At 44.3% G+C, this 13,305-nt stretch overlaps 1 protein-coding gene across 8 annotated transcripts in view; it reads left to right on the forward strand.

Moving 5' to 3' along the window:
- Positions 1–13,305, forward strand: part of EPS8 (EGFR pathway substrate 8, signaling adaptor) — an 87,823-nt gene that overhangs the window by 40,204 nt on the left and 34,314 nt on the right. For 7 of the 8 annotated variants that reach the window (XM_089669844.1, XM_089669845.1, XM_089669842.1 and 4 more), the window contains exons 2-6: positions 4,340–4,454; positions 6,593–6,664; positions 7,304–7,362; positions 12,442–12,509; positions 13,087–13,248. In XM_089669844.1, the coding sequence (XP_089525970.1) occupies positions 6,603–6,664; positions 7,304–7,362; positions 12,442–12,509; positions 13,087–13,248 (351 nt within the window). In that variant the 5' untranslated portion in view covers positions 4,340–4,454; positions 6,593–6,602. The remainder of the gene's footprint in view (positions 1–4,339; positions 4,455–6,592; positions 6,665–7,303; positions 7,363–12,441; positions 12,510–13,086; positions 13,249–13,305) is intronic. The other variant, XM_089669846.1, reaches the window with a different exon arrangement.

Below are 13,305 nucleotides of genomic sequence, written 5' to 3' on the forward strand. Positions count from 1 at the left end.
CCTTGCTGCCTGCAGTGTCTCAGTCTGTGAGTCTGTGACTGGCTGGACGGGACAGAACTCTGTACCAAGTGGTAATCATGTTTTACCCTGGGCTCACACCTAAGTGTTTGTTTTCTGCAGCATTTTGCTTTTTTCAGAAATGCAGTACAATCCATTTAACCTGCTTTCCTATGGGACATGTTCACATCTGTGCGTTTTTTGGAAAGGGTCAGGGACTTTTTTGAACACAAAAAGTTGTGTTTTTGGTTCTATAGACTTCAATGGAAATGCTGCAGAAAAGCATGTATTGTGTTTTTTTCTGCATTTTTGCTACTTTTTGATGCGTTTTGTGGTTTAAATCTGCCTAGCAACAAGTAAAATGTAAAAAAAAAAACGCAATGCAGAAATGGCTCAAATGTAACCTGCATAGGTGTGAGCCTAGCCTAAGGCCCTATGTGTACAGAGACATACATTATATTGCCAAAAGTATTGGGACACCCCTCCAAATAATTGGATTCAGGTGTTCCAATCACCTCCATGGCCACAGGTGTATAAAGCACCTAGGCATGCAGACTGCTTCTACAAACATTTGTGAAAGAACGGGTCGCTCTCAGGAGCTGAGTGAATTCAAGCGTGGTACTGTGATAGGTTGTCACCTGTACAATAAGTCCATCCATGACATTGCCTTGCAACTAAGCATTCCACGGTCAACTGTTAGTGGTAGTATAACAAAGTGGAAGCAACTGGGAACAACAGCAACTCAGCCACGAAGTGGTAGGCCACATAAAATTACAGTGATGTCAGCGCATGCTGTAGCGCACAGTGCACAGAAGTCACCAACTGTCTGCAGCATCAATAGCTGGAGACCCCCGAACTTCGTGTGGCCTTCAGATTAGCACAACAACAGTGCGTAGAGAGCTTCATGGAATGGGTTTCTATGGCTGAGCAGCTGCATCCAAGCCTTACATCACCAAGTTCAATGCAAAGCATTGAATGCTGCAGCAGTGTAAAGCATGCCACCACTGGACTCTAGAGCAGTGGAGACATGTTCTCTGGAGTGACGAGTCACGCTTCTCTGTCTGGCAATCCGACGGACTTGTCTGGGTTTGGTGGTTGCCAGGAGAATGGTACCTGCCTGACTGCATTGTGCCAAGTGTAAAGTTTGGTGGAGGGGGGATTATGGTGTGGGGTTGTTTTTCAGGGATTGAGCTTCGCCCCCTTAGTTCCAGTGAAGGGAACTCTTAAGGCATCAGCATACCAAGACATTTTGGACAATTTCATGTTCCCAACTTTGTGGGAACAGTTTGGGGATGGCCCCTTTCTGTTCCAATATGACTGCGCACCAGTGCACAAAGCAAGGTCCATAAAGACATGGATGAGCGAGTTTGGGGTGGAGGAACTTGACTGGCCTGCACAGAGTCCTGACCTCAACCCAATAGAACACCTTTGGGATGAATTAGAGCGGAGACTGTGAGCCAGGCCTTCTCATCTAACATCAGTGCCTGACCTCACAAATACGCTTCTGGAAGAATGGTCAAACATTCCCATAGACACCCTCCTAAACCTTGTGGACAGCCTTCCTAGAAGAATTGAAGCTGTTATATCTGCAAAGGGAGGGCCAACTCAATATTGAATATTACCTTCTCTGTGCAATGGTTTTGCAGAATGCAGCCCCGATCCTCCTCTTCTGGGGTCCCACGGCGGTGCTCTGGGTTCCTCCTCCTCTCTGTGAGCCGCCATAAGAATCTGCTTCCTATAGTGGCACGCTTGCAGGCTCAATCACAAACTCCACAGAGTGTGTGTGTCCATTGACACACACACAGTGGGGCTTGGACCTGCCCCTTTGTTACTAGATTTGATTGACAGCAGCAGGAGGCAATGGCACCCTTTCCTCTCACTGAATCCAGTGAGGAGGGAGAGAGAGCAGCTTTGGATCAAGATCGGGCTCAGGTAAATATTTGGAGGGGGGCTGGGGAGGAGCTGACAATAGAAGTTTTTTTACCTTAATGCAGAGAATGCATTAAGGTAAAAAATCTTAAGCCTTTATACCCACTTTAAATAACATGTTTGAGGGAGAAGTGACATTTACAAAAAGAAAATCCCCAAAATCTGTTTCAGATGCCTGAAACTTGGCTAGACAGGAAGGAGAGCAGCGGATATCACCCCCCCCCCTTCCCCCTTCTGAACCGTACCAGACTACATGATTTTAACATAGGGATGGGGATGGTACCTTGGCAGGGCAGCAGAGCACTATGTCCCTGTGTTAAGGACGGGGGCCTCCTCACCACATCCCTGACCCATAAAGGGTTCTGTGGGAGGAGGCAGAATGTACAGGAATGTGGAAGTCCCCTTTAAAGAGTAGCTTAGTCCTGGTTCACACTGTGCGGGCTGGTTGTAAGTGCGAGAAATGCATCTGTTCTTGCACCCGCAACCACCCACAGACGAATCACGCTGCTTTGACAAGACGCCCAGGGCTGCCTATCATTGTGAATGGCATGCACAGTTCAGATTACATTGCCAGCATGGTCCCTGTGTGCTCAGGGGGAAGATGCTGGCAAGGGAACCCTCCCAGACTTGGACTGTTAGAGAGAAGGTAAGTATAGCGCCTAGTGATGCAGTTTTGGAGAGGCTCTGACCCAGTCATCTAGCCATTACAATTTACACAAATCCTTATGCTTGCCTTTTTTTTTTCTACTTTCAACACATTAATTTCAGAGACAACATGTTCACTTGCTGCCTAATAAATCCCAACAACGTTCAGATGTCATTGTAACGAAATAATTGATGTTCTTCACTTTACCTACAGTATACCTTTACCAGTTGATAATCTTCACTTTACCTTTACCAGTAGTCATAATGTTATGGCTCTTTGATGTGGTACCCATTGTTAATCATTCAAAAAAAATAAACACACTGTGACCGTATTTTAGTAAAAATGATTAAAATAAAATCTACAAATTGCACACTGTGTTATGATCCAAATACATTGTGCTTGACATTGGATCTACATTGCTGGATGACATGATTGACATTGAATGACTACCCAGAGCCGTGATGATGATGATCCTGCTTCTGGCAGACTCTTGCTGCAAACAACCACTCCGCTGAATGCCAACTGACCTCCCCCAAAGACCTCCTGCTCTCTAAGGGCTTGTTCACACTTGACTTCTTCCCAAATGCCCCTATAGCATTAGACAGGCATTTTACAGGCATTAAAAACGCTCCCCAAATGCCCTATGCGCGGTTTTGAGACATTTTATAGGCGTTTTACAAGCGTTAAAACTGCACCACAAATGCCTATAATGAACTTAATGGTATTAACGCCCCGCAGATGCCTGCAAATGCCTGCCAGGCATTTGAGGAGTGTCAGCATAGACTTGAATGGGAGGCCTTGAAAGGCTTCAACTCCTCCTAACTTGACATGAGGCATCAACTGTGTGCTGCTGTTTGTTTCATTTTCATAGGCGTCCCCTCAAACGCCTGCTTTCAATGCTAGTCTGAACTGAGCCAAAGGCTACGTTCACACTAGTGTTGTGTGCAGGCGGCAGAGAGGCAATTGGGAAGCGTTTTTACCGCTTCCCAAACGCCTCTGCCAATTCTGCACATTACGGAACATGGTGCTGTTCTAACGGGAGCGTTTACGTCTCGGCAAAACGGACGCCTCTGGTCGAGTCAGGAGGTGTTGAAGCCTCCTATTCTCGTCTATGGTGCCGCTCCGCAATGCCCGGCCGGCGCGTGCGGTTGCGACGCAGTTGCGGGGCGTTTGCGGAGCGGTAACACCACTCAAACTGCATTATAGGCGTTTGTGGGGCGTTATTAACGCTCGGCAAATGCCTTGCAACCTCCGCTAAACCGCGCATGCAACGTTTGCGGAACGTTTGCCGAGTGTTAAAAACCGCTCCGCAAACGCCGGACCAACGCTTGCCAAACGCTATAGGGGCGTTTGGCAAGCGTTGGTAAAACAGCCAAGTGTGAACGAGCCCTCACTCCCTTGTCACCTCCACCTGTGCACACCTCTCTCATCCTCTGGAACTCCCTATCACAACCTGTATGGCTATCTCCTACTCTGTTTGCCTTTAGGTGATCTTTGAACACAGGGATGAACAGGGAAGCTTATCTTGCCATTACATAACAACTGCATTTTACTTTCTTCATCATCTTGTCCCCCCACGGTTATCTTTTGTATCACTTGCCCTTGCCTTTAGATTATAAGCTCTCAAGAGCAGGGCCCTTTTGTCTTGAATTGGATCATAACTGTACTGTCCCTTTTTATTTTGTAAAGTGTTGTACAAACTGTTGGAGTTATATACAGTAAATCCAGTATAATAAAAATAATGGTTTTATATTCCTCTCTTCACAGAGTGTCTGTAAGTGGCGACTTATCTGCTGACTGATGCAAAAGGGAAAGACATGGGAGCCATGAGACTGTCCTGACACACGGAAAAATATTTCTGCCATTTCATTGGATAATCCGAGTATGTGTGAATATTTCCACTCAATCTATGCCTACACAACCATTATCTCCATCAATACGACTTCTAATTTCAAAGCTCCCTCCCCTCCTTTGGTCTCTAATGTACTCTGGGGCCTTGTCAGATGCCAGTTTACCTGTACACAGTGGCCTTGACCTCTCTGCATTGTACTCTGGGGCTTCTGCTGACCAACATGTCTTCTTTCCTGTTCCTCAGTTTTTCTGCACCTCCCCTTATGTTGCACCCTCCTAGTTCAGAGTTGGCTGCTAGGTAAACTTAGTTTGGCTCCTCTCTAAACAGTGGACAAGGGTTGATTGCTTAAAGCTGTTCAGTGTTTCACAAGCTGCTGTTCTGCTACTTCCCCCTGTCTTCTAGAGACTTCTAGAATTATAGTTTCGCCTCACCCCTTCAGTCTCCGCCCGAATCACTAGCCTTCTGAACGACATATCAGACTGGATGTCACTCCACTTCCTCAAATTAAACCTTGCCAAAAGCGAGCTCCTAGTTTTCCCCCCAGCCCGCGCCCCCCCCCCCCCCCCCCGACCACTTATCATATCACGACTTGACTACTGTAACTCCCTCCTCGCCAGCCTACCTCAACACAGGCTATCCCCGCTTCAGTCTATCCTGAATTCTGCGGCTAGACTCATCCACCTTACTAACCGCTCCGTATCCGCCACCCCCCTCTGCCAATCCCTCCACTGGCTTCCGATTGCAGAACGCATAAAATTCAAAATACTAACATTGACGTACAAAGCTGTTCATAATGCTGCCCCCAACTATATCACCAACCTCATATCCATCTACCACCCAAAACGCACTCTCTGCTTTTCACAAGACCTCCTACTCTCCAGCTCCCTGGTCTCCTCCTCCCATGCCCGTCTCCAGGACTTCTCCAGGGCTTCCCCCATCCTCTGGAACTCACTACCCCAATCCATCAGACTGTCACCTACCCTCCACACCTTTAGGCGCACCCTGAAAACCCATCTCTTCAGGGAAGCCTACCCCGCCCTCACCTAACTGCTGATCTCCTCTGCTCTCCCCACCACTCCATCCCCCACAGCTATTTCCTCCTGTACCACTCTCCCTTCCCTCCTAGATTGTAAGCTCCAAGGAGCAGGGCCCTCGAACCCCTCGTGTATTTTATTATATTGTTACTGTACTGTCTCATGTAATGTCTCCCATTGTAATGTACAGCGCTGAGCAAACTGTTGGCACTATATAAATGCTGTATAATAATAATAGTTGGAGGGAGAGCTGGACAGACATCCTGAATATTTATGGCACTCCAGCAAATCCCTGGGAGGTGTGCCCAAAAGGCAGAGGGAGAGCCCATAAGTAGTCTGAAGCCTGAGTAGCAATGCCGTGTTCCTGGGTCCAGTCCTGCAGGAGGGGAACCCTGTGCAGGGGTTCCGTCCCTGGGGCAGAGACAGAGAAGAAGCCAGAGATGCCTTTAAAGACATCGAGGTCCCAGCTTGGTTTAGCTGGGCGGCCTAATGAAGCAGAGCCAGAAGGAGGTGGGAGGAAACAAAACCATTCTGGAACTGTGAGTAATTGATCCATCTATATACAGAGAAGAAATGACTGTGGGGTGGCCTAACCCCCCCCCCCCCTTTGGGAAGCCAACGCAATGCAGCTAGAAATTGTGCGAAACAGCCAGGAGTGTGCAGTACTGCCAGAAATTGGCGCAGTACAGCCAGGAGTTGTTCAAGACAGCCAAGAGAGTACAATGCAGTCAGAGGTTGTTCAATACTGCCTGCAATTAGCCCTCAGTTCTGGGGTATCCTATGTTCTCCATCCCTATCCAAGTTACTGTTCTAATAAAAACCCTAAAAGAAACCCTTAGACTGATGTTTGAACCAGAGGAAGACGAATGCTGAAAATGCAGTTTTCCTGGCTGTATATGCTGTGAGGGGGGATAGGCCCAAAGTGTCAGCGACTCCTATAATAATGTAGCGACTTACTATAATGTAGAGCAACAACTCTGATGTGCCCATTCCTAACATTTATTGTATCCTGTACACACAGAGGGCACATTCACATGTCATACGTATACTGCATCTAAAGCTCTGGGAGGTCACATATGTTGCTATGTCTACATGTTTGTAGCAGAAGGTAACCCAGGATTTGTCTTGATGTAGATATTGCAGGATGAACGGTCATTTATCCAATTATTATCGAGGCGGCTTTGGAAGTCAATCTGCAGATTTCAGGTAAACATGTTACAGCCTGACTGATGATTCCTGTTGATAATTGTGACACCAAAAAGTCAAAGCATCCCTCTGAACCCCACATTGCCCCCCCCCCCCGCACCCTGCAGACCATCGCTCTGTAACCACCCTGTACATTGTCACCCCATATTCTGGAGTCTCCCTGCACCCACCTTATAGACTGTTAGTCTGTATTTTTCTGTGCTCACTCCATACACAGTCACTCTGTTCTGCACTCACCCTATAGAATGTCACTCTCTATTCTACTTTCACCTTGCACTCACTGTATAGGCTGTCACTGTGTATTCTGTTGTCACAATGTGCTCACCCTAAAAAATTGTCACCCTCTACTCCAGAGTCCCCCTACACTCACCCTATAAACTATAGTCAACTCACACTGTAATGTCTTCCTACATTCCATTGTCGCATTATACTCTTTCTATAGACTGTCACCCAATTCTTCAATGTCACCCTGCACTTGTCCTATAAACTGTAGTCATCCCATACTGTAATGTCTCCCTGCATTTGCACTACATCCCATTGTCACATTACACTGTCCCTATAGACTGTCATCCAATTCTCCAATGTCACATTGCTCAAGTCCTATAGACTATAGTCACCCATTCTTCCTTTTCCTCACAGTAATTCTGATGTGGCATCGGTGAAGTCAAAGAAAAGAACAAATGCAAAGAGTCTTTATGGTAAGGTTTTGCTTTGGCGGCCTAATGACTGAACCTTCCTGGTATATGTAGGTCAGCAGAGGCTTGAAAGTGAAGAAATCTCTAACTGCTAATTCACTTTATAATTCCTTTCCTGTAGTGTATAATCCCATTATTAGGTATACAGTCTAAACACTCTGCTCAATGACTGTCAGTACATCCCTCTACTGCACCTAGCAGGGAACCTTGCCTGGAAATGTGTAGAGTAGTATGAGCCCTATTCACTCAGATGAGTCTGGCCTTCACCATCAGTCTTTGTGTTATACAAATAGAACAAATTATGAAAGATATTCAGACTCCTCTCACAGTTGTGTAGCTCAGCCTATGTTTTCCTTGGTAGTTGACCCTGTGTTAAGCCATAACATCAGAGACAGCCCACATCTGGCAGTCACATAATAAATTGTGATATCCATATAACAATGAAAGGTGATGTGGGGAGACTTCCTGTGTCCGTATACCATAAACGATGATGTGGGGTGGTTGCCTATATCCATATAACATAATGAACGATGATGTGGGGTGGTTGCCTATATCCATATAACATAATGAAAGATGATAGGGGGTGGTTGCCTATATCCATATAACATAATGAAAGATGATGTGGGGTGGCTTCCTATATCCATATAACATAATGAAAGATGATGTGGGGTGGCTTCCTATATCCATATAACATAATGAGAGATGATGTGGGGTGGCTTCTTGTATCCATATAACATGAAAGATCATGTGGGGTGACTTCCTATATTCATAACATGAAAAATGATGTGGGGTGGCTTCCTGTATTCATATAAAATAATGAAAGATAATGTGGGTGGCTTCCTATATCCATATAACATGAAAGGTGATGTGTGGTGGCTTCCTATATCCATATAACATGAAAGATGATGTGGGGTGGCTTCGTACATCCATATAACATAATGAAGGATGATGTGGGGTGGCTTCCTATATCCATATAACATGAAAGACGATGTGGGGTGGCTTCCTATATTTATATAACATGAAAAATGATGTGGGGTGGCTTCCTATATCGATATCACCTAATGAAAGATGATGTGGGGTGGCTTCCTATATCCATATCACATAATGAAAGATGATGTGGGGTGGCTTCCTATATCCATATCACATAATGAAAGATGATGGGGGGTGGCTTCCTATATCCATATCACATAATGAAAGATGATGTGGGGTGGCTTCCTATATCCATATCACATAATGAAAGATGATGTGGGGTGGCTTCCTATATCCATATCACATAATGAAAGATGATGTGGGGTGGCTTCCTATATCCATATCACATAATGAAAGATGATGTGGGGTGGCTTCCTATATCCATATCACATAATAAAAGATGATAGGGGGTGGCTTCTTATATCCATATAACATGACATGATGTGGGGTGGCTTCCTGTAGCCATATCACCTGTAGCATGGAGCCCCTCACCACCTCTACACTTCCTCAAATTATCCTTTTTTTACCGTCTCAGGCAGTCTTGTCTGTCATCTTATCATGTAATTTTATGGATTTTCTCAATAGGAGGAGATGGAATTTATTTTTTCCGATCTTCATCCAAACAAAAAAAGAAAGGTAGAAGATTTGGCCTTGTCTGCAGTGTGTGTGCTGAGAGTGTCCGTGTGTTTGTTAATGGCAGTGACTGGTTTTTCATTTAAATTTTTTTTCCTGAAACCTATAGAGGTTACATTATTCTCTGGAAGGGGGGGGGGGTTATTTTAACTCTGAACAGAACATACAGTGATGGACATAGTATTACATTGGATGTGATATATAAAGAAAAAGGTGTTTTTATTGTTCTGAATGTAAAAATATATTGTGATACTAGAGGGGGCCATAATAGAATGGATGTACTGTATGTTGGGACACTAAGGGGATATGCTGGGAGTATACAGTGACCCTAGAGGGTATTCTACAATAGTTGTATATTATGACAAAGAGGGGCTATACTGGAGGTAACCTCTTTTGACCATAGTGATTTCTATTCTGAGTGTGAGTATATGTGGGTTTGGTTTGGGTAGAGGGTGTATTTTCTTTATCTCTTTAATGTATTGTTTTTGCATGTGTCTGCAGTGGGATTGCTTTGTTCTTTGTATGGGGAATGCTGTCTGTTGTGGAGTATGACCCTTAGAACAGGGACATACCGAGTTGAGGTCCGATTGCTTTTCTTTTCAAACATCACTGCGTTGAAAACCTGCTCCCACTAGTGCACACTACCCCAAAGTCTGCAAATACCTGCAGTGGCTGTGAAGCAGCAAAGCAGTGATTTTGAAGATGGTGCTGGAAAGTTAAAAAATATACATGCTATTGTTTTATAGCCCACACTTTTTTTTTACAAGTGACCCTGTGGTGACAGGGACATTTTAACAGCTGAATCTGGAAATGAGCTTGGCCCTGAGAGCAAGAGACAGAGTGTCCTTTTAAGCTGGCACACCAGTCCTAACTGGCTGCAATTTGAATCTTCACGCTTGCAGATCTGCTCCCCAAAAATCCTAGACAGGTTAAGCATTGGCCATGGTGGGTGAAAGGAGGGTTTAGAGAGCGGCATGGCAGAGAACAGGAGTCAAAACAGACACCCACCATTCTTGCTATGTTGTCTTGAGACCACTGAGGCTGGAGATGGAGAGTAGTGCAGTGTCGCCAGATAAAGAGAGATCCATTCTGGAGCAGTGCAGAATGGCGTGATCTGTAACTGACAGCTTATTGAGCTGTCAGTTGGTAAATAGCAGGCTGGTTGTTTCTAACTGTGGGGGGGCCACCCACAGCACCAGTGTGGACTGAGAGTACAATCACAGCTACTGTCTGCAGCTGATAATGATGTAAAAGTACCTGGAGGGGTCTGTGATTTCAAAAGATGGACCCCAACTTGGTACTTTTTACATTATTTAATTTTAAACCTTATACTCAGGGCCCACTGAGGGGTTCCCCATTCTCGCTGTAGACCAGTCAGCCCTTTCTTCTTTGTCATGCATCTGAAGGCTCAGGACTTATAGTTGTGGCCATTTGATGTTCTGGGATAGGCTCAGCACCATAATTACCTGCAGCTGCTCTGCCTTAACAATTAATGGCTATCACCCAGAAAGATTGGGGTTTCAGGCTGGAGTGTGTTACACATATTCATGTCCCCTCACATCGCCTAACCAGAATTGTGTTGGTCTGAGCTGCAGAGACTCTCAGTGGAAGATGTGTCATATTACTCTATTTCCCATCCCGTGACAAATATGGAAAGGAATTGTACATTGGATATAGCTGATGGAATCTGTAGCAGACTACAATTTTGAAGTAGAATGATCCATACTCATCAGTAAGCTATAAAAATCAAACACAAAGCTCTGAGAGTGAAGTTCTTCCTGTGAGCCTTCTGGACATGTTCAGCAAGCCTAAATTCCTCCATCATATGAACATCAGCCTGTCACAAATAACTCCTAATCAACCAAGTATGAGCAAACCAAACCTATACAACAAATACACTTTGCTGTAGGCAGTACTTCGCAGTGCGTAACCTGCAGTGCTGCTTTATGCATTATATTGTGCATTATCCCTAGCATCCCTGTGATGGTCAGCAGACAATTTTTTTTTTTTGATGATATGTATTTAGTGTTTTCTTCTTCACCTAGTGAACACATTTCAATGCATCAACCATAATCAAACATTTAGATGGACACATCTTCCTCCAAGTTCCAAACATATCAAGTTTGTGTGCCTGCCTATCACACCTTGTTAGGGATATTTCACTGTATGCTTTATACAGTATATTTAGCTACACTTACCTGCTAAAATGTAAAGATGGAATATAAGAATTGTGATTACCCCTCTTCCAGTAGTGGTAGGACCATTACATTCTGCTATCTCGTTGTTTCAAAGGTATATGTTGTGTTTCTGAGTCTTAATGTTAGGCTGGTGAAAACCACCTCTGTATGGTTTGAAAAATCACATCTGTGACCTTCTGCATGTTTGATTGCTGCATGTCTTGGTCATTCTGATGTGATGTGATGTGCTGCATTTTGAGTACTTCTGCCCTAAAGTGGTTGTAAACCCTCACATATACCCAGTGAAGTGACTGGCCTCAGGTCATACACAGAGATGAAACAAATCCTCCCACAGAATTTACACAGTATCTCTCAGCTCTGAAAAGCAGTGGGAGGAGAGTTGAAGTTATATCAGCGATGAGAGCTCTGAGAGCTGATTGGAAGAAAAGGGATGCATCCCTCTTCACACAGGAACAGAGCTGAGGCTGTCAGTCACAGGCTGTGCCCTCCCCTGTCACCATTCTTTATGGGTGTTAGAAAAACTCATCAGAAGTGACTCATGCTTATAGCAGAGGGACAAGGCAGTGGACAGAAATGACACTTAGTGCTCTGGATTGAGACAGACACACACTATAGAGGAATATGCTTTGTTCATATTTCATGTCTGAGGTTTACAACCACTTTAATTGACTTTGTTAGTGTGAGAATTACACAATAGGAGACATTTATCAATTATGTCACACCGCAAGGCGGTGCTAAATTGGAGTGTGAGACACATTGTGCGACAGATTTATTACAAGGTTACAAATCATGAATTCTTCCCTCAGCTCTCTAGTGTAGCTTTGCCATAGAATGAAACCTGACCCTGACCACTTGCTGTGTCCAACAGAATGATACCTGACCATGACCACTTTTGTGTCAGAAATTAACCTGACCCTAACCACTTCTTTATTATGTGTCAGAATAGAACCTGACCCTGGCCACTTTCTAATTATGTTTCTAACAATAAAACCTTACCCTGACCACTTCTAAACAAAAAGGCAGCCTGGTTTGCCTCTAATTGTGTCTAGTTTGCTTGATAAGTTTCCTTTAATGAGTGGCACAGTGTTATGAAAGCTGTGTTGGTTTACAGACCGTTACTTTATCAGGTCTGCCTTGGAGGACTCAAAATGCACCTCTAACCAGTACTAATAGCATTTAAGTGATGTTGAGAAGAACCCCAATCATTTGACGTGCATCAACAGTAGATAGGTGATGGGGGTGTATTTTCTGATTTGTGTCATAAATGTGTTTTTGTTCACAGAGCAAAGGAAAAGCTATGCCCGGGACACTGTCAGCATCATATCAGAGAACACCCAGTACCATGTCGAGGTATGTTTTGATGATATTTTTAGTTGATGTAGAGTTAAAGTTATGAAGCAGATGAAGTCTTGTGGGGTAACTACAAAACCTCTTTCCTGGAAAATCACATTGGTTATTTCCATGTCCAGTCACTGATTAGTAAATGTATTGTTGGCAATTAAGGCTGTCCCCACACCTATATTTCTGTAAAGTGAAAGATGATGTCGTAGAACTTGTTGTTCATATGCATGTACCCAGGTCCTATGACTTCTTGAATGTTAACCATAGTTTTTACAGGAAGTAATAAGGGTAGCAGAGAAAACATTAATGTTTAATGCTAACTTCTGTGTGTGTGTTGCTATATACATGGCTGATGCCATCCGCTGATCACATGGTAGAATGTCTACAGGCACAAGACATTGATTTGCTGGATTGTTTGGGATGACTTCTCAGAATTGTGTTAACTTTACTTGCAGTAGAAGGTTTAGAAGCCTTCTAGTAAAGTGTCACAGAATTCCCCCAGATTCCCTTCCATATTACATTAGTCCTTGTCCTGGGGTACACTACCTCGGTCACCTGTTGTGACAATGCTGACAATGTCCTGCAGCACCTCACCACCTTCACCATTGATCGGAAAGACGCCATGCTAACAGTGGAAGATGGGATCCGGAAGCTAAAGTTACTTGATGCCAAAGGGAAAGTGTGGACCCAAGATATGTATCTGCAAGTTGATGACAAAGGTGTTAGTTTGTCCGATATAGAATCAAAGGTAATCCTCCTGTTTTGCCATCTTGTATGTTTTTTTTTTTTTTTCGTTAGAACGGTG

This window comes from Staurois parvus, unplaced genomic scaffold (assembly GCF_062004578.1).
Source record: "Staurois parvus isolate SC_StPar_1 unplaced genomic scaffold, SC_StPar_1.0 ptg000010l, whole genome shotgun sequence".
In the NCBI taxonomy this organism is placed as follows: domain Eukaryota; kingdom Metazoa; phylum Chordata; class Amphibia; order Anura; family Ranidae; genus Staurois; species Staurois parvus.